Below are 19,022 nucleotides of genomic sequence, written 5' to 3' on the forward strand. Positions count from 1 at the left end.
TCGATACTCTGGAAGGTATTGATGGATAACAACACATTTTTACAACTTGGGTTTTATTTTCAAATCTTCTACCCTCGCTTGTACCAGTTACATTGTACTCTCCAAAATAAATGTTTTGGGAACATGGCAACACCACCACAAACAGGTCTACATGGGGTAACAAATCCAAGCAATCCGATGATCATACAGGATGAAAAGAGCCCCCCAGGTTAGTTACATTTCTCTGGAAGAAAAAACAAAGGCTACAGATACAGTTTCAAACCCCTTATAAACAAACCTGTCTGAGATGTCCATATTTTCCAATTTTTTTTGGCCAACATATTGTCATTTAAACTCCTGTTTGTATACACCCAAACCCCACTTACCCCACTTTACATGCATGTGTGTGCTGGAAAACTTTAAAGATTTGTGCCCTAATTAAATCTGGCCTGAAATCAAAAGTGTAATATATACCCCTACTCCAGGGGTGATTTTGCATAAAGGGAGAATAAGAATAAGTTCATAAGACAACTTTACACTAATGATGAGGAGGATTATTATCCCAGTTGCAAAGGGAGGTATCAGGTGGTTTTGCCAAATACTGGTCTTGGGCATTTTATTAAGTAACATATCTTATTATACTATAGATATTATAATTCTCAGAGCATTTCACAAAACACAATTATCTCAGTGCAAGATAATGCACATCACTTCTCACCAGTCAGTTTAGGTCAACATCATTACAGCTCTTGGCAATGACAGGATATGAGCAGAAGCTCAATTATACATTCAGATAATTTAATCATTTAGTATTTTTCAGTTGCATTAGTGTATGCAACGATGATCTTGTAAAACATGCCTCTCTCTTGGACATTTAGACCTTGGGTGCCAAATGCCCTGCATTTCTGTGCAGCACTCCCACCGCTGCAGTTTAAGTGCAAAGAGTAGTTTCCTCTTTGCATGGTGTTGATATTTTTTAGGCTTCAGGCAACTTTTGGGAGGGGGCAATATAATTGTCAGGAAATCAATAATAAAACAATGAATATGCACACTTTTCCTGCTAGTGTATGTGTGTGTTTGTGTGAGATGTCCCCTGTGTCCAGAAAAAGCTCATGTGGTCTGGCTATCATCATCCCCAGGGCAGGCTTTGATGTCTATTCACTCCAGGCTAGTTAGGTTGGCATCTATGTCCGCCCTGGGCCCTGCGCCAGCATGCTGGGCAGGGCAGAGGTTGGGTTAGATCTGCAATAGTATGCTGTGGAATAAATCTATTATTCAGGGGGGAAACATCATCTACATAAAAATCATCAACTTTTCAAAAAGAATCAAGTCAACAGGGAGAAGCATTTAGTATTTCTGGAAAGATTTGATGGAGCAAGTGTTTATAGTTTTAACGAGTTGCCCATAGGTGGAGGTCAGCAGCCTCAATAATGAAGCTTTGTGTGATGAGGAATTTATTCTTGGCACCAGCTCCTGGGTGAGATCTTGTGAAGGAGGCAGTACAAGAATAGAAGTTCTTTTGCACTGCACCTAACTGGGGGCTTTAGCAACAATTCAGCTTGTACTATGAAGAAATAACCTCATGTGACATTTGCACTTAAGTTAAAAGTAGTTGTTTAGTTGCTTAAAATCAATGTCATGATTACATAACTTGAGGGAGTTTATGCTTATAAGGACTAAAGACACACCCAGTAAAGTGGTCACAAGAGATTCTTATTTAGTAGATTCTTGTATACTATTGTTTTTTAGTTATATTATAACTATAGTAAATAAGTATAAAGTTATGCAAAAAAATTCCAGTAACTTAGAATCTGTAGTCAAGACTTAGTCACCTACGGCCTCTTGTCTTTAGATTCTTGAATATCTTTCTTATTAAACTTGAATGGACTTTTAAACACTGTCAAATCACATAACTGAGAAAAATATGAACCAAGGAAAAAAGGCCAATAATAATAAAGAATTTATTCTTATTAGTTTGATAGATTACATATTTCAAGCATGTGTCAACTACAGCTTGAACTAATGAAGGGTAGCCCACAGCTCTCTGTCAGCTTTCTAAATGTACGTCTGTACCTACTGTGGTCTGCTTTGGAAAATGGCCAGAATGAGTATTTTCTGGCATCTTAAACTGGAAGCGCATCCAAACTATAAACTTTTCTGCGACCGTAAGCTTGTTTTCACATGACAAAACAAAGCTTGTAAAAATATAAGTGTGTTGAGCTTTTATCGTCCTTTTTGGTAGACAATGATGCAGGGTGCAGCATAAAAGTGGCCATTTGACTTGTGGCTGTATGGCAGATGATACAAATCATTGAATTCTAGAGGATATCACCAGAGAGAGATAATAATAATATACAATTTCAAGCTGTTTTATGTTTCTAAGTGCATAGTTTCAACTTAACAATGGCTTATCTCAGGCAAATAGACATTTTTTAGAGAGCTGCTGTTGGTTCCTTTCACCATTCTCACTCTTCAACATAAATGTACGTGAAGTGAAGTGAGGGACTGAGGAAGACCTCTCCTCTGTGATAGGCGGCAACAGGGTTTATGGAAACGTTGTGTTAATTGCCACAGATATCACCTTCAAGCACATTTATAAGAGCTAGCTCTCCCTTCGAGTCCATTTTCTTAGAAGTCTGAACATTTCTGTTCAGCACGTAATAAATAAAAAATATCTTGGAGGGCTTGTATAGGCAATCACAGAACTGACTAATCCATTATTACCCTTCAGGCAGAAGAACCCAATCTGTGCGCCTGCCTGTACTCTCATTAAGATCTTTAGAAGACAGTCATCATGAGATCATTATAGGCTATATCATTTTTGAGGGCATGAATAATATTTTACATTTGCTGCAATTTATAATATTCACCTCAATTATTTTATTATTCTGATGCTTCTGACTATTGTTATAGTATTCTACATTTAGTTCCCCAAGGACTTGCATTGTTAACTCTGAAGCTTTCCACTCTTGCTTGAAGGAGCTTGCAACCTTGAGAACCTGGGTACATTTTGAAACATTTACTCTACAGTTCAAGGAAAGTGTATGCAGTATATTTGCTTTCCCCCGTTCTGTTGTGGGTGCTTTGAAATAATTCTCATTTTGGAGTTTGTTTTTCCAGGAAAGGGACAGTTTTTCATAGTACATGACATACTGTCTTCTGTTTTCTTTTAGTCACTGAAAAATGATGACTCAGTGGCCAAGAAGGATGTGCAGAGGATTCTGGAGCTCAGCCACAAACAGAGGTAAAGTGAGGCATCATGGATGACTTACACCTGGATTTCCAACAGTACCACACTGCTCCTGCAATTCATCAAAATATATGTTAGGAATTTACCATCAGTAAGGGGCGATTTATGAATCAAATCCAAGGCATGCAATGTTTTCTGAACATGACCACGATCACTTTCATCATCAATTGTTATGTAAGCATCAAATCCTAATTAATGAATAAGAATCCAGTGATAACTATTGTTTAGAGCTATTTCTGGATGCAAAAGTCAAAGTGCCATTGATTTTATTTTTTTTTCCAAAGACAATGATGCATGACTCAGTGATGGAACTGTTCTACAGCTGGGGTGGGTTTGAAATGCTCCCCGTTAAATCATCAGTGCAAAAGACTGACAGCTGTGCTAGAACATATCTGGTTGTTTCATAAAAAGTCAAAGGTAAAAGCCTAAATACATACAGTTTTGGGTAGATACTAACCACAAAGTTCAATGACAAAGAGTTTTGAATTCCCTACAGCTCTTAGTCAAGTCTCTGACTGGTTTCTTCACCATAGCAACACCAATCAAAGCTCATGGATGTTGTATTTTGAGCAGTCCGCCATGCTAAAACAGACAAAACTGGATTTCTCAGAAATTCTGACTAAATAGTTGAAAACTGGTGATTGTGTCATAAATCTACAAGATCATTACTTTAATCGGGAGAGTCCCATCTTTCTGTGTTCAGTAACACTGAACTGCACACACGTACATAGTCCTGCTTCTTCAGGAGTATGTGTGTGTGGTCTCACTCTTCATTAAAATGTTAATAAATCCTGATTGGTGAATGCAAAGAAGTGACATCACCCTTATGCAACAGAGTCACACCCACGTCAAGCCGGTGAGATGACAGAGGACAAATAAATAGAGAATAGTTCTGGTGGTTTAGACTTCTAGAAAAGAGTGTTTATATTAGATTACAGCTCTTATAGCAAGAGGCTGAGAATAAGCTTTCAAGGCTATAAATAATGGCTCATTCACTGTTATTGATGCCGATTATCCTAAAATGTTGCCCAGTTTTCTTATACAAGGCAGTGTACACAGAAGCAGGTGGATAATTAATAATCCAATCATAAAGTATCCTTGTATTCAAAAAGAATGTGTCTGTCTCCTTTTTGTGAACAAGCACATCAAGCATCTGTGATTTAATGGTTTATATTTTTGCAAGTGAGCTGGAAAAGTGTTAAAGTGCTTTACCAGTTAGGATTGTCTGATTAATGTTGTATGTAATGAGACTTTTAATGATTAGCAGTCATTTGTGGCCTTCATGCTCTCTAAAATGTCAGCCTGATTGAGGTCCAGCCTCCTGTGTGCAGTATCTTGATAGCCAATCAATAGCCTATCACCAGTCCACGGCAGCTCTCACATGTCATCAAGCTAAAAACCATAAAGCAGCAGCTTGGCTCACTGTTGTCTAGCTAGCATTTGTGAGCTGCAGTTTTTTTTCAAAATGTTATTAATCCACCTTTGGAGTAACATGTCTGCCAAGGCTGATTACCAGCAGACTTTATCATGGCGGATGCAGACAGGTGATTCATTGCAAATCATTTATTTTTGACAACTCTTAAGAGCAATTTGATTGCTTTCTGAAAATGATTTTTCTACAAACTGTAATGCAACAAAAAAACAACAACAGACCAGGTACAGACACTAAAAATGTAACATTTTAAGATTTGACCATGGTAACAATTAATTCTGCAGCTTCAATTTAATCTGCTGTCAACTGATTTGTACTCACTTGTATGCTCACTACTCTGTGCTTTCAAGGTATGTCAACTCTCGCATTTACCGTGCCCTTTTCTGTCAGTTTGATCAGTTTAGATCTTGTTTGTACAAAATGTTTCCAAGTCTTGGATTCAGGAGATGGGAATATAAATGAATTGCCAAAGCAGTGGTGGTTGGCTGGTTGCTGTGAAGAAAAATGTTTGCTAGACTGAACTTATGCCAAGAGACAAGACCACTGGCATATAAAATGTAAGTGTGTAGCTGTTGAGTAGTGAGATCCTTTCCACACAAACACTGAGCGTTGCTGTGTTGCCTTCAAAGATTCCACCGCTTGACTACACCACTGGCGGACTACGACCATGTCATATAAAACGTACAGCCATGCTTGGAAACAGTAAATAGACTGTTGCCTTTAATTTATCTAGGCTGCCTTGTGATGTGATTTCTACAAGCGTTTTTGAAACCACTGACCCACATCACTTGCCCACTTGATTCATAATTCAGTGTGCATTGCTGTTATCTGTGCACAGGAGCATCAAACGATACTGAAATACCAATTGCATTCTAATGCATTAACATTTATGTTAAATGCATAATGAATGCAACATCAGTCTTCATACAGACTGCATAAAATGAATGTGGGCCATTCCAAATGCTCATATGTTACTACATAATCCAAAATAATTAATAGTGCACACTACAGTATGTTTTCTTTGTACTTCTTCATATTGACCTCGTCCTGGAATCTAATAAGCTTTTCCCTGTATGATATTTGTCTTGGTGTGCGTATTAAACTGTGCATTATCTCAGCGATAACCAGCCATGCCAAACAGTAGCTGCAGCTATACTATGGAATGGAAATTCTATGGAAACTATGGAAATTGGAAAATGGAAAAAAGGGAACAAAAAAGATTAATAAGTAAATGTGAAATTGTTTTCGAGCTAGAAGAAAAATATACTATTGACGGAAATAATGACGAAAGTCAATCAATGTAAACGTGTAAACAAGGTTTGAACAATTAAAAATCAACTCAGCTTATTCACCCCCTGATTGCATAGTCAAAATGTTAATGTCTGCCTTATAGCATTTGTAAGATAGAAGGGTGAAACAAAAATGAGGTTAAAAAGGTTATGTGACAAATAAAATGTCTTGATTCTGAATTTGTTAAAAACTTGAAATGACCGTATTTATTCAGCATATTTCGCTTACGTACTGCTTTGCATAATGCAAAACTTGTGCAAGGAAGTTTTATTCTTGAACACATTTAAACAGCTTTATTTTTGTGCACTAAAAGCATCAACTTGTGTCAACTTGTGTCTAACGAATATAACAGATGACAACGCATGTACACTGAACTGAAGTTACTAAGACAATAGAGTGAAAATTGCTTTAAGCAAATCAATTTTTCTGCAAAATAGCTTTCAACAGTGGTATATATAAGAAAGCCGTTCTGTGGCAGAGCAGTGGAGGCCTCTGAGAGTGTGAGGAGGATGTGCTAACAGAGTGTTTCTCACTTCCCTCTCACTTGACAGAGAGGAGATGAAGTCCCTCCAGGCAGCCTTGCAGAAGCAGCTGGATGAGGCAAATGAGAGAGCAGAGAAGCAGCAGGCCACGGTAAGACAGAACTGACCTGACCATCAACATCCGGTCTCTCCTAACCAGCCCCGTCACCTGTCACACAGGCCCCTCAGTGAGCCACGCTCATTACCCAGCAGCCAGCTCTCTCACCTCCTTGCCTCACCACTTAATTGAACGTCTCAGAAATAGCGGGAGAAAGCTTTGTGTCCTCCTCCCCAACCCAAGGCAAAAATGAATAAGATTGGACAAAGACATTAAGACCTGAGAACATGTACTTATCTATCCTTCTATCCTTCCTTCCATCTACAACATCTACCTTTCCATCTATTAATCTATGGTGTTAATCTATGGTGTTAATCTATGGTATGCCCAATAGACAGTCACTTTGCTTCTCATTAAATTCTACACAGATATCCTCAATATATATTATTTCAGAAAAAGTGGAAAATCGCCATTTAATCACCATCCATGTATTGAAATCCAGTCCAGTCCAGAATCAATATATTTAATATATTAAGTTTACTATCATATTAGGCAAAGAAAAATAGAAAATCCTCACACTGAAGAAGCTGGAACAAATAAATGTTTGGCATTTTTACTTAATGACTAGTCTCTCACAGACAGACCCATCCCCACACTTCATTTCTGGAGAAAGGTCTGACTAAGCCCATTATTACTCTGGTGCAGGGGAAAAAAACACTCTGGCTTGTTTGTATTTCTTTATACCAATCACAATCATCTTAGGCGGTGCGAGGCCCAGGATGCAGATACAGCGATCTTGCGAGATAGTGCAGAGGAGGTGGGGGGGCTTGTTTGGGCAGAACATTTGGATAAAGGAGCCCTGATATTAAAATGGCAAAATCCCTGCAAAAGAAAATGTCACATAGTAAGACATATATTAAGTATGTGATACAACTTTTACTAATAAAAAAGACAAACATAACTTTGCAGCAGCATGCGCCAGTAATATTGAGTTGACTAATGTACTGATCTGTTCCACTTCACATAAGCTGTTGTGATATTGGTTTAGTAATGTTACCAAATTCTGTTTGTCTTCTTTACCAGTAAAGGTTGGAAAGGCAGAAGTAGTCGTCCAGTGGTAGGCTTTATACCAGCAGACGACTGTGACTACTTGATGACTAACATGACTAATGAGAAAGCGTGACTGAATTATTGAAATAGTAATGTAATGATTTGTAAAACTAAAGCTTTTGTTGTCCACATGTTAAATGATTATGTATACAGATGACATTCTGCTCATAGTTGTAAGGACTTAACAAAGGTATTTGGAGTTAGGTTGTCTGTGTGTATGACTAGAAACAACTAGAAACAATGAATTTGAACTTGTAAATCCAACTCAGTGGCAGTTTAGAGTATATTAGAATTAGCTAAAAAGTTGTGTGTCTATAAAGGCTTTGAGTAGGAACAAATTCATCTAACTAAATTACTTCTGACTTGCTTGAATTTACTTATTTTCATGGTCACAGCCAATTGGCAGTATTATAAAGCAAATCAGAAGAGGAATCCAATATCAACAGAAAATGCTACCTTTGCTCAAATTATATCAGAAGTAATTAATCACTTTTGTTCAACTTACATGCTACTAATTAAAAGCACTAAACTCTACTTAGCTCATAATGATCCTGCTAGACTGGTCCTCTATTGCCAGTACCATGGGTATTCAAACAAATGGATCGAATTACCAAATAATATTAGACAAGTGCCTACACAACAAAGTAATATTGTCATTAAGTGTGACAACATGTCGCATTTACAGTCATTATATATTGCCAATAATTAGTCCTATATTCAGTTACTATTTGTTGTCTAAAACAACATCTAAAACATGTTTTGCTCTGCTTATGATGTGTTTTTTTAATAGAACTGTACAAATATAACATTAACTGAACACATCTTAGAAATAGATTATTTTACTGTGTGAAATACAGGAAGACTATCTGCTATGGTGAAATCTGATGAAAATGCAAATAGTTGGTTACAAATAAACCTAAGAAATAAAATGACTTTTAAAGACACTGTTTTAGAAAATGAAGCTTTGCCAAAAAAATCTTTAGAGAACAGATGTTTATGTAAACCTGCATGTCTATTGAAAAAATTAGCCTATTTAAAACACATTGTAGCTAGTCCACCCATGTGGTCTTACTGTATTCTCCCAAATCAGCATGATGCCTGTCTGGCTGCACTGACAGCTACAATAGCCCTGGAATTCTTCTGAGATTGCCAATATATGCTAATGAAAAGCCTGCCTTGCAATAGTCCTGACTTCTTATGCACAGTCACAAGGTTTAATGTGCAGCATGACATTACAATCAACAATCAAACCATCTGCACTCTGTGATTTAAACAATAGTACAGTAACATTTCAAGTGACATTCTTGCCATTTTCCTAAGACCAGTGACGAATACCAGTTGCTGCGTTTTATGACTTGAGTATGACATTTATGTTCTGTTAAATGGTATTTGTCACCCCTGCTGAGATTCAAGATTTAAAAGAACACTCCTGCAGCATGCAAATGCCACAGACGTTCAACAGAACACTGAAATACTATATGTGGTTCAGCATCCTGAGCTCCGCATGAAATTCAGAGGGAAAACGAGGCTTCCAAAAACCCCAGAGTGAATCATCATTGAGAATGTTAGAAGCACCTTGCTTGCAAAAATTTAAATATTTATTGCAGCCTCTGTTGTGCAGAAATCACCAAAAGAACACACAAAGCAGAACACAATTAAATGGTTCAGTATATGGGTGTGGGCAATGAGATACGAGCCAATCTTTATCTTAGACAGCATTCTGCATGTGGAGGATTTTTGTGCTCAGTGCACATTAATGTTTCATTTCTGCACATCAGAAGCTGTGATAAATATTTTCATTTTTGTAAGCCAGGTGCCTCTCTAACAAATCCTGCATGCAAAATATAGAGATACTGTATATGCAACATAATTCAAGGACAGTGATTCAACAATTATTTTTTTCACAAGATGTCATTTCATATCTTTATATTGCTTGTTTTATCCAATGATAAAAAAACAGAGATATTTAAATTAAACTGATGTAGAAAAGCAGTAATAACACAACTGAAAGCCGCAATAGCCTTAGCAAGTATAGATGGCAAAGCAAGTTTGTTGGTCAGTCTAGTTGACTGGCTTGAAATTTGGCATAGATATTAGTTGTCAGGTGAACAATTTTATTTGTCCAATACTTTTGTTTATAACTAAATACATGCAAAACAGATAGTCTCATCAGCTTTAGTTGTTCTTTGTGGTCAGTGCTGCTTCTTAAATGCTAGCAAGACAACGTGCTAAATAAAGGTGGTGGTAACCTAAACATAGATATGCTAGCATAGTTATTGTGAGCATGTTAGCATGTTGATGTTAGCATTAAGCTCAAAGCCGCTAACGTGCCTAAGCACAGAGCAGCTAGCACGGCTGCAGACTTTTTGTTTTGTTTGATCATTTTTTTAATGATTAACTAATTAGTTAAACTATTGCGGGTACATTTTCTGTTGATTGACAAATCACTTAATCGACGTAATGTTATCACTGCATGAGTTATAGGCAGACATTGGGAAAATTATCTTGCATCCATTTTCAATCTAATCAAGCTCAAGTCTGACACCTTGTTCATGCTGTGCTTATTTTTTCTCATTTTCATTTGTAAAACTGCATCAAATAATGAATTCAGTACACTTAATTAGTAATGTATCACTGTCTTTGCATATTTTGTTGTCTTTTAACTAAAAACCTAAATGTTGCACCAGGTTGTGTTTTTTTTAAGTCATTCCCAAGGGCTATGGCAGTGACTGAAAGGTTCAACCATGAACCTTGATGTTATCATGCCCTGCTTGGGGATATGAGTCAACTGGTGAGGCTTAGTTTACAGTTCCCTGGGGTGCATGCCCGGTATGAGGTCACCAGCCCCATGAATCTTTTCCTCTTTGTCCTCCGGACTATCTTGATGACCTCTCTCAAGGACACACAATGTTTAAAAACCACCATTTCAGAATGAAAAACAGAAAGAAAGATGAAACCGTGACCTATCTATCTCTCTCACACACAGAGAATTTGTTCTTTTTATATGGTAGCCCATGGCAGCAGTTTGCCATCTGCAGTTGGTGTTTGAACCTCTGTCTGGCTGCTAAACACAAGCCACAGGCCTATACCAGCAAGACATGCTGAGCTCATGATAAAAGGATTGCGATAAACAAAGATATCACTCTGACATGATAAGCATATGGGCTATTAAATCAGGCACACAGTGGAAAATAGCCAGTCGCTCACTGCAGGAATAAATGCCTCAGCATATCATATGTGCCACAATCAGAGAGTCTCAGATGGAACATTTCTGAGCACTTATTATGCTATACTAACTTTGTAAGACACAAGAGAAATATAATATGCAACAGTTTTTAAAAAAATGTTTTATTTGTTAAAAAATCTTTAAGCCTTGATGGGTGGCAAGCTAAAAAGTAAAAAAGACATGTTTCATTATAGCAAGGGGGCCTGTGTGCCACAGTCGGTAAATTAGGAATACATTTACATGTGTTCATTTATGGTAGGAGCCTGCTTAAATTAAATACAATAAATCAAATGTAAAAATAGTTTTTGCTACAAACCCTCATATAATCCTTAGTCTGCCGTGCACTACCTGATGATGCTTAGAGACCGCTTTCATTTTGGATGAAAATGGATGGATCTTCTGTTAACATTTTCTTCTGCACAGCAATTACTTGTGCTTGTACCATTAACAATAAGATATAAATCAAGATAAGTTGTGTTGATTAAAGGATAAGTATGGTGATATTCTTTTTTCATATCAACAAATCAAACAAAATCAACAACGAATTGACAAAAAGTTATGTGGGAATCCAAAGCCTAATAAAGCAAAATCCTCATTGCCACAGAGTTATGTTGTTCACTTGATAGTTGCAATGGGTAATGTATTCTTTTTATACAATGAATCCAACAATTGTAGTTTGAGTTAGTCCCTCGCATACACCATCCTGCTGCTCTAATGGGTAATAGATCACCAAATGTGTATTAATCTACAACTGAATCTAGTCCTCAAAAACAAGAATGCAACAAGTATTCCTGTTTGAGTGGTGTTTTGCTAAAAACTGCAGTGTCCATCTGAAGACCTGTGTTGAGTAGTAACAAATAGCCTTGGGGTGAGAGCATGGTTGGTTTTGGTATTTTTGCGGTATTTGTTGACAAGAACAAAAAATATGCAATATTACCTGCCTTGTCCTGTAATATTGGAGAAATAAAATCAGATACTGACGCAACTTTTTGATAATTGCCACAATCACCTTTTTTCACTGCACTTAATTTCATGTACGCTGATTAAATGGGCATACTCAACATCCATAACCCTCATTAAATATGTTCACTTAATTGGAAAAAAAAAACCAAACATATAGTGAAGCTGGGTTCTCAGCATGATCATCTTTCTTGTGTCCTTTTTGTCTTCAGATCAAATTTCTTAAAGTGGAGATGGAGAAAAAGACCAAAATCATCAAGGATTTACAGCAAGAGGTGAGTTTTACTTAATGTTGGTTCGAATTTCACAGCACAAAAAAAAACTGCATTCAGCATCATTAATTCTCAGTTTATGCTTTCATGAGGTATATATGCAACCATAAAGGAAGAATTTACTCTAATTCACTGATCAGAAACCCAGCCCCTCTGCCTTGTCTGCTTCCATTTCATTTAATGATTTTCTGTGTGTGCCAAATGCCTTCTGACAATCTCCAGAGACTCTGGGGAAAGCTGCTTGTCTTCAATCAAAGGTGGACATATGCTGGCATGAATATATCTATTTTACAGAGTACTTTGTAAACACTGGAGTGTGTCTTTGATCGTGATTGTGATCATGATTGTCATGGCTTGTGTTGGTTTGGAGAAATTGGTCTCTTTCCTTCTACCTCTTCTGTGGTGGATTTGTCTCTGCATGATTGTTGAACATCAGTGCAAAATAGTCTGTATAAAAAGGAGTTTTTTTCTCTTTGATTCTGAGGGGCTGACACCAAAATCTGACATTTACTGCTGATGCCTTAGACAGCTAGGGGAAAAAAAAAGTTCTGCTGGTAAATACCATTGTAGCTGTACTGAAAATGTGTGACACCATATTATCTACTGTTTGGCTTACCATCTGAAGGAGTGAAAAAAAAGAAGTAAAATGCATAAACAAAGAACATCAAAACAACATGAGTCCATTAAATGCGACATAGCTACCTTGGCACCAGCTGCCTTTAAAGACGTTTAGGCATTTTAAGATGGATGTTTGGTTCGACTGTCAGCTATGAAACAAAAAAAAGGAGGGAAAAATGTCAAGATGAAACTTGGACAGATCAACACTGTAACAAATGAAATGGATTCATGCAGTGCCGGCCACTTAACAGATTTTACTGAATTTCTTAGATATGGAAGATGCTTTACTTGGAGCCTGCTTCCAACTGGCACTGACAGGTTTTGATACAATTTTTTGACTCAGATTAACTGATTCCATTCTCACTAGAACTGCAAGTGCAAATCTTGTAGCTAATTACTCATAATTAGCTACAAAACAACTTTTTTGATTATTTGAAAAAACACAATACCTGCTGGTTCTGGTATTTTACAAAGGCTCATAATGCACTATAATGGCACTCTATGGTCACATTGCTGTAGGTAGCCAGGTTATTTAATTGCATCATAAGATCATGTGAAATAATAATGAAGCGAGACAATCGCCACATCATGCTGCAGTGAAAATGCCAAATGTTCATATTAATTTGATGGATGTAAATAATACAACTTTCAAAAACTTGGCTTTGCATTTTATGATTTTTACTTTTGACTGAATGCATCTTCACATACATTGTAACATCCATCTTTTGTTGTGCAATTGATCGGTTTGTCAGTTTATCACAACCACACAGTCACTTCTGCCAGTGAACCTACATGGTAGTGCCATATCATGGCATCAGAGTGGCATTGACATGAATGAATAGATAATAAGGAGATGAGGCTTGAAACATTTTCCATTAATATGTTTAAAGAATAATATCTCAGGTAGCAGTTACATTGTAATGAATGTCTATAACGTATTGAATTTGGTCTTGTAAACTTAACTCTGTGGGGGGTAATCAGAGGTAAATGTAGAGACACTTCCATAATCAATCAAGTGATTTTCACAGCAGGAGGTTGCACATGTTGGCAATACTGCGAAGCAGATCGGTTTAGCAGACTAAATGACCCATAAAGGAGGCCATGATTTGACTTTGTAATGAACAATTAGGGATTTCTTTAGTCTTAAACAACATCTTGATTTGGAAGTAGAACAAATACCAAGACACTGATAAGGAGGCATGAAAATTAGCTTTTCTGCAATGTTTGACACACACAGCTCAGTTTTCTGTTAAACCTCATTACCATAAGTCAATCCTTGATGTACACGCTAATCTTGCCAAAACAAAGAGTTGGCAAATAGCATTGCCAACAGTTTGACCGGAATTAGAGTTACCTGATTGAAGAGACTTGAAAAAAATAACAGCAGTTTTTGGTAGAATTGCTATGTAAACTGTAGCAGGATTGAGGTTAGTTACTCTGATTTACTGTGCTGGCAAAGAGCAGAAGTACATACTTAAACCACCTTTTATGGCCCCACTGCCCCCGTATCATATGAGTGCTTCGTTGTTTGACAGTTTGAGGTTTGCCTTTTTGTAGTCCAGATTCACACATCTTGGAAGAGGTTTCTGACAAAATCTCTGGGTTTCAGGGCCTTTATAATCAGACAGAGAAGGCTCTTTTGTGGTCAATAGTCTGGGAAAATCTCTGACATCTGTGACGCTCTGACATTTAAGTCATGGCTACATGCAGGGAATCACGAGAAACATTTCCCTGCATCTATTACACTTGTGTGAGTTCCAGAAAATATCTTGTGTGCAGTACCCAAAGGTCAAAAGTGTTTAAGTGTTTTCATTTAACTATCCCAGAGTCCACTATTCTCAGTCATATGGTACTAACTCAACTTTGCATCTCAGAAGGAGAGTTATCTCACATAATGACATATTGACACATAATGGCTGTAGAAATAACTGCAGTGACATCATGGTTTCCACATTATATCAGTCATTTACCATTACCTCATAAAAGAAATCAAGTGTTGAGCAACAAAACCAAAGTACAAAATGTCTTCCACCAGAGGCAGAAAAATGTACAAATAACACAACAGTTTCTTGTAAACAGTATTATGAGCATGAATTATGTGCCCCGTCATGTCCTAGTTGAAGATACAGCAACGTCTTTGTGATCACCTCAAATAAAAAGCACTGAAGTAGTGATTATAACACAAGTGAATGCATAGATCACATCACAGTATCGTTTTATGTTAACCATTAGTTTAGGAATAATTCAAACTGAGTTTCCACCTTATTAGGTAGACCTATTTAAACCTAATGTGGTCTCATACAACAGATATGCATTGAATCCTACCTTCATATTCATAATGTTCAGTTTTTGTTGAAACTATTTGAGAAAGTTGTTGATTCAGCTTTATGGATGCTGTTTGTGGTGCTGTTGAATTGAATTGTGTTTTACGGAGAAGCGATTGTAATATTTGTCCACCTCATATCTATCAATAAAGGTCGACCACATATTAGAAACATTTTTCAGTAAAACATACATGACAAACTATATATTATACCATTCGTGAAGGTAGGATTGTTTACAGGGCTGTTGCACTAGATTGCATCCATTTTGTGATTCTTTAGCCATGCAAAGCATATGCAAATACCTGATAGAGCTGAAATAGACATCTGTAAAGCTAACCATATCCTTTGTCTACACCAGCATTAGTTTTTAAAAAATGTTTTTATGTTGCACATCACTGTGAATTGTGATGTGGTGTCAGCAGGGAAGCTTTACGGCTGCAATTCACTGTGAAGTCATTATCAATGATTTGCTTTCAAGGCTTATTATGAGTATTCTGAGGGAGAATGATTTACAGGCCGGCTTGGATCCTGCTGGGATTCATCAGGTTCTCGCAGAGCATTGTAATAGACAGCTTTGCCACACTATCAGCTCCTTGCTGCTGATGCTGATGTTTTTTAGTCTAAAATGGCTTCCCGTCATTGTCTTCTTCTTTTCATGTCTTCCTGATGTAATTTCACCGCCTAAATGGCAGGGAAAAAATCATGCATCAGGGCATTTACTGGATCTCTCTGTGATACTCTTACCGGAAAAAAGTGACAAGAAACTGAAGTAGGCAGAAAATTGAAACCGCATCATTATGTGTGTTGAACAGAACAGAGACAGAGCAGATGAAAACCATTGAATTTAATAGAGGCTTAATGTTATAGTCTAGCAAGTTATTTGGCTCTTTTTCTATATATTTAATATAATTACCACTGATTGATCCCATACAATTACCTGTTCATGATCTTCAGAAAGTGATAAAACGCAAATATTAAAAGAATGTGACTTTCAAAAACAGATTTCATGTCAGTTCATTTTCATTGTTAGGCACAGATTAAATCAATTATAAAAATATTCCAAAGGTAATGTGTACTGTCAGTACAGTCATTAAATCCAACGCTGTCTTCTGTCTGTGACTTTTCTTAATATTTGGCCAGTAAATGCTTGAATCTCCTGTCTTTGAACTCTGAATATAATTACAACTATTTTTTATATTATTATTTCTTCACACGACACACTAAGCTGCATTATTGCCTTGTAGATTAAATGGCTTCCTCGCTGTTCCACCAGTATATTACTCAACAACTATATAGCCACTACATTAACCCAAAGAGGCTCTCAAAGCCATCAAGACTCTACAAGAACTAATTTCACACACAAGATCACCGACATGCATTAAGAGCAAGAGTGTGCTGACAAAAAAAGGAGGTTTAAGTGAAATGGGTTGAGACGGGTGATGGCATATGATGTCACCTTTCACACAGAACAGACAGGTGATGTACATCCTAATTGATTGCCCTCACACACCAGAGACAACAGGACTGACTTGTTACACAAGAGCAATATCATTTGACATCCAGTGAGAGTGACGGCGTTTATTGTAAATGAAAAGAGCACAATCACCCACTATATTTGGATTACTGACAGTGTAATGCATGCATCGCTCCTAAACTGCATGTGTGATCGTGTAACCAGACTTCATGACTTTGAATGAGCAATGACTTTTTGGCTTCATCTAGCAACTTTTTGATGTCATACAGTAGCAGTTCTCAAACTTTTTTTCAGTTTGTGACTCCTAAAAACAAAGCAATGCTGCCATTACTTGCAGGTTGCATTGGTTTCCATTCCCAGATTAATTTATTTTTATAGTTTGTAGAAGCATGAAATTTAAGTATCCAGTAATTCACCAAATGTAGAACAGATTCAAGTATTTGTGGAGCACAAACATAACTTTTCCTGCCTTCCCATGCTACATGGCTAAATTATGTACATCATGTACCATTAATGATTGTTTTTTTTCTGCATGTCAGCAAATTAAGTTTCTTATGAGGAAAATTGAAAACTAGGAAAATGTCACTAGATTGTTCCTCCAAAGCATGTGATAGAAGAACTCTAAACTGAGCATGAGCTCTAAAACAAATTATTCAAATAATTATATTCTTGCACAGCGAGTTGGATAATGTGAAAATAGCATAAATCTGACATGAAGGTGAGATAAATCAAGCTAAAAGTACAAGAAAAAACTGCTGGGAAGGTATGGACATTTAATTTAGATGCAAATAAAACCAGGACAACAAATCCATGTGTCTTAGGTTACTATGGCAATATGCATATATGGTGATTTGTGTAAAGGTAGCACAAAAATCTCACCACAATAGACAGCAGATCATCCAGATGAGTTCCCCCCCACCCCAAACTCTTTAAAAACCAGGAAATAAAGATACGATTTTAGTAGAAAAACAGCACAGGCACAAGCAGTTTCCTGCACTTTTTTAAACCAGGTTTAAAGTGATGAGTATGGCTATGATCGGGAAAACAAAGCTTTGATTAGGGTTTGATTATTAATTTGATAGGACTACGTATTAAGGATGTGTTGTTTGAAAAAGCACATTTAGACCATACAAGCATTTGTGCGTGAACCTTGCTTCTTCAGTGTTAGACTTGTTTCTAGGCATTTCTATCTCACATAATTCTCTTGTGTTTCTCTCTCTTTTCATGCAGTGGGAATGTACTTTCAATTTATGACATCATGCTCAAAACAGCTCTGATCTTACTCTCCACACGTAGCATTGATTCTCCATCCACTGAGATCAGGAGGAAACCTGGAAAGCTTGTCAGCGAAACCTTGTTCTCACCATAGAAAACACACACTTCATTTCATTGGACAGCTTAGCATTCTGTCTAATGTGGCTTGGGATGAGTCGGTGGGTTGTCAGATGGACCCGCTTCTTGTATAAAAACATTCAGGAGTTAATCATATATACTGTATATACACACATCAACCAATCAACAGCTCCTTCCTTTAAAACAGCCGCTAGTACCAGTCTTCTTGTTCTTTTACAGTTAAGTACTGTAGATATTTCTATAGTGAATAGTGACATTATTTGGATATAAATGATCAGTGGATCACAATTCTAAATAAATCACCATTTTAACCAAACTGTTTTGGGTTGAGAGTACATCAGAATCGTTTCATGAACGGTTAATTGCAGTGTAGTGTTAAGTAGGCAGCTTTGACTGGGTTTGTCTCAAGTTTCAGGAGTAGTTTTGCAGTGACAGGGTTTACAGTGGAAATCTATACGATTTAGATGCCGCGAGTGGTATGGATAGTGAACAGTGAGTGTTTTTGTGATCTGGATTAGGCTGCAGACTCTGTCATCTATAGCAGAGGCTGCTCTGCTGGAGATACTTTCTGGCATTGTTGTGTCTTTTTCATTGTCAGCAAGTCTGGTTATGCAAGAGATGACATCAGGGTGAGTAACTTTGTCAACCATTTCTCATTCAATTTTGTGATGGTTTTTTAAAAGTAGAAATGATAACCAAACTGACAAATATGCCGTGGTAAGATCTTATTAAAAGCGTGTGTGAGAATTCAACATAAACTCTTCCATAGACACTGAGTTTATACGTAAACACAGAGAGCAAATCTACCAGGTTCTGTGAGAGAAAAAGGCTTTTTGGGGAGCATTTAAATCATGAAGTACAGCAATTTTGCTCTAGCTTGTCTGTAATGAAATCTGGAGTGGCAGGTAAACCTGAAAGCAGAATGTGTTGGTTCAGTGTCTCATACTAACATGAGGGTGTGTTCCTCCTGGGAGCCAGAGGGCGGCTTATATTAAATTTGCATTTCCTCCCAACACAGCCGCAGTGCTGTAATATGCAAAAAGACAAATTACAGTTATCATCTGTGATGTAGCCAATACAGCAATCTTCTTTTATTTACAGGTAATATTTCTCACTTTCAGAAATTCACATTTATTATTATTATAGCCTAGGATA

General features: G+C 37.1%; 1 protein-coding gene across 1 annotated transcript in view; it reads left to right on the forward strand.

Annotated features, from left to right (window-relative positions):
- Window positions 1-19,022, forward strand: part of luzp2 (leucine zipper protein 2) — an 88,800-nt gene that overhangs the window by 24,422 nt on the left and 45,356 nt on the right. The window contains exons 4-6 of the mRNA XM_070831650.1: window positions 3,153-3,223; window positions 6,503-6,584; window positions 12,039-12,101. Of these exons, the coding sequence (XP_070687751.1) occupies window positions 3,153-3,223; window positions 6,503-6,584; window positions 12,039-12,101 (216 nt within the window). The remainder of the gene's footprint in view (window positions 1-3,152; window positions 3,224-6,502; window positions 6,585-12,038; window positions 12,102-19,022) is intronic.

This window comes from Pempheris klunzingeri, chromosome 1 (assembly GCF_042242105.1).
Source record: "Pempheris klunzingeri isolate RE-2024b chromosome 1, fPemKlu1.hap1, whole genome shotgun sequence".
Taxonomy (NCBI): domain Eukaryota; kingdom Metazoa; phylum Chordata; class Actinopteri; order Acropomatiformes; family Pempheridae; genus Pempheris; species Pempheris klunzingeri.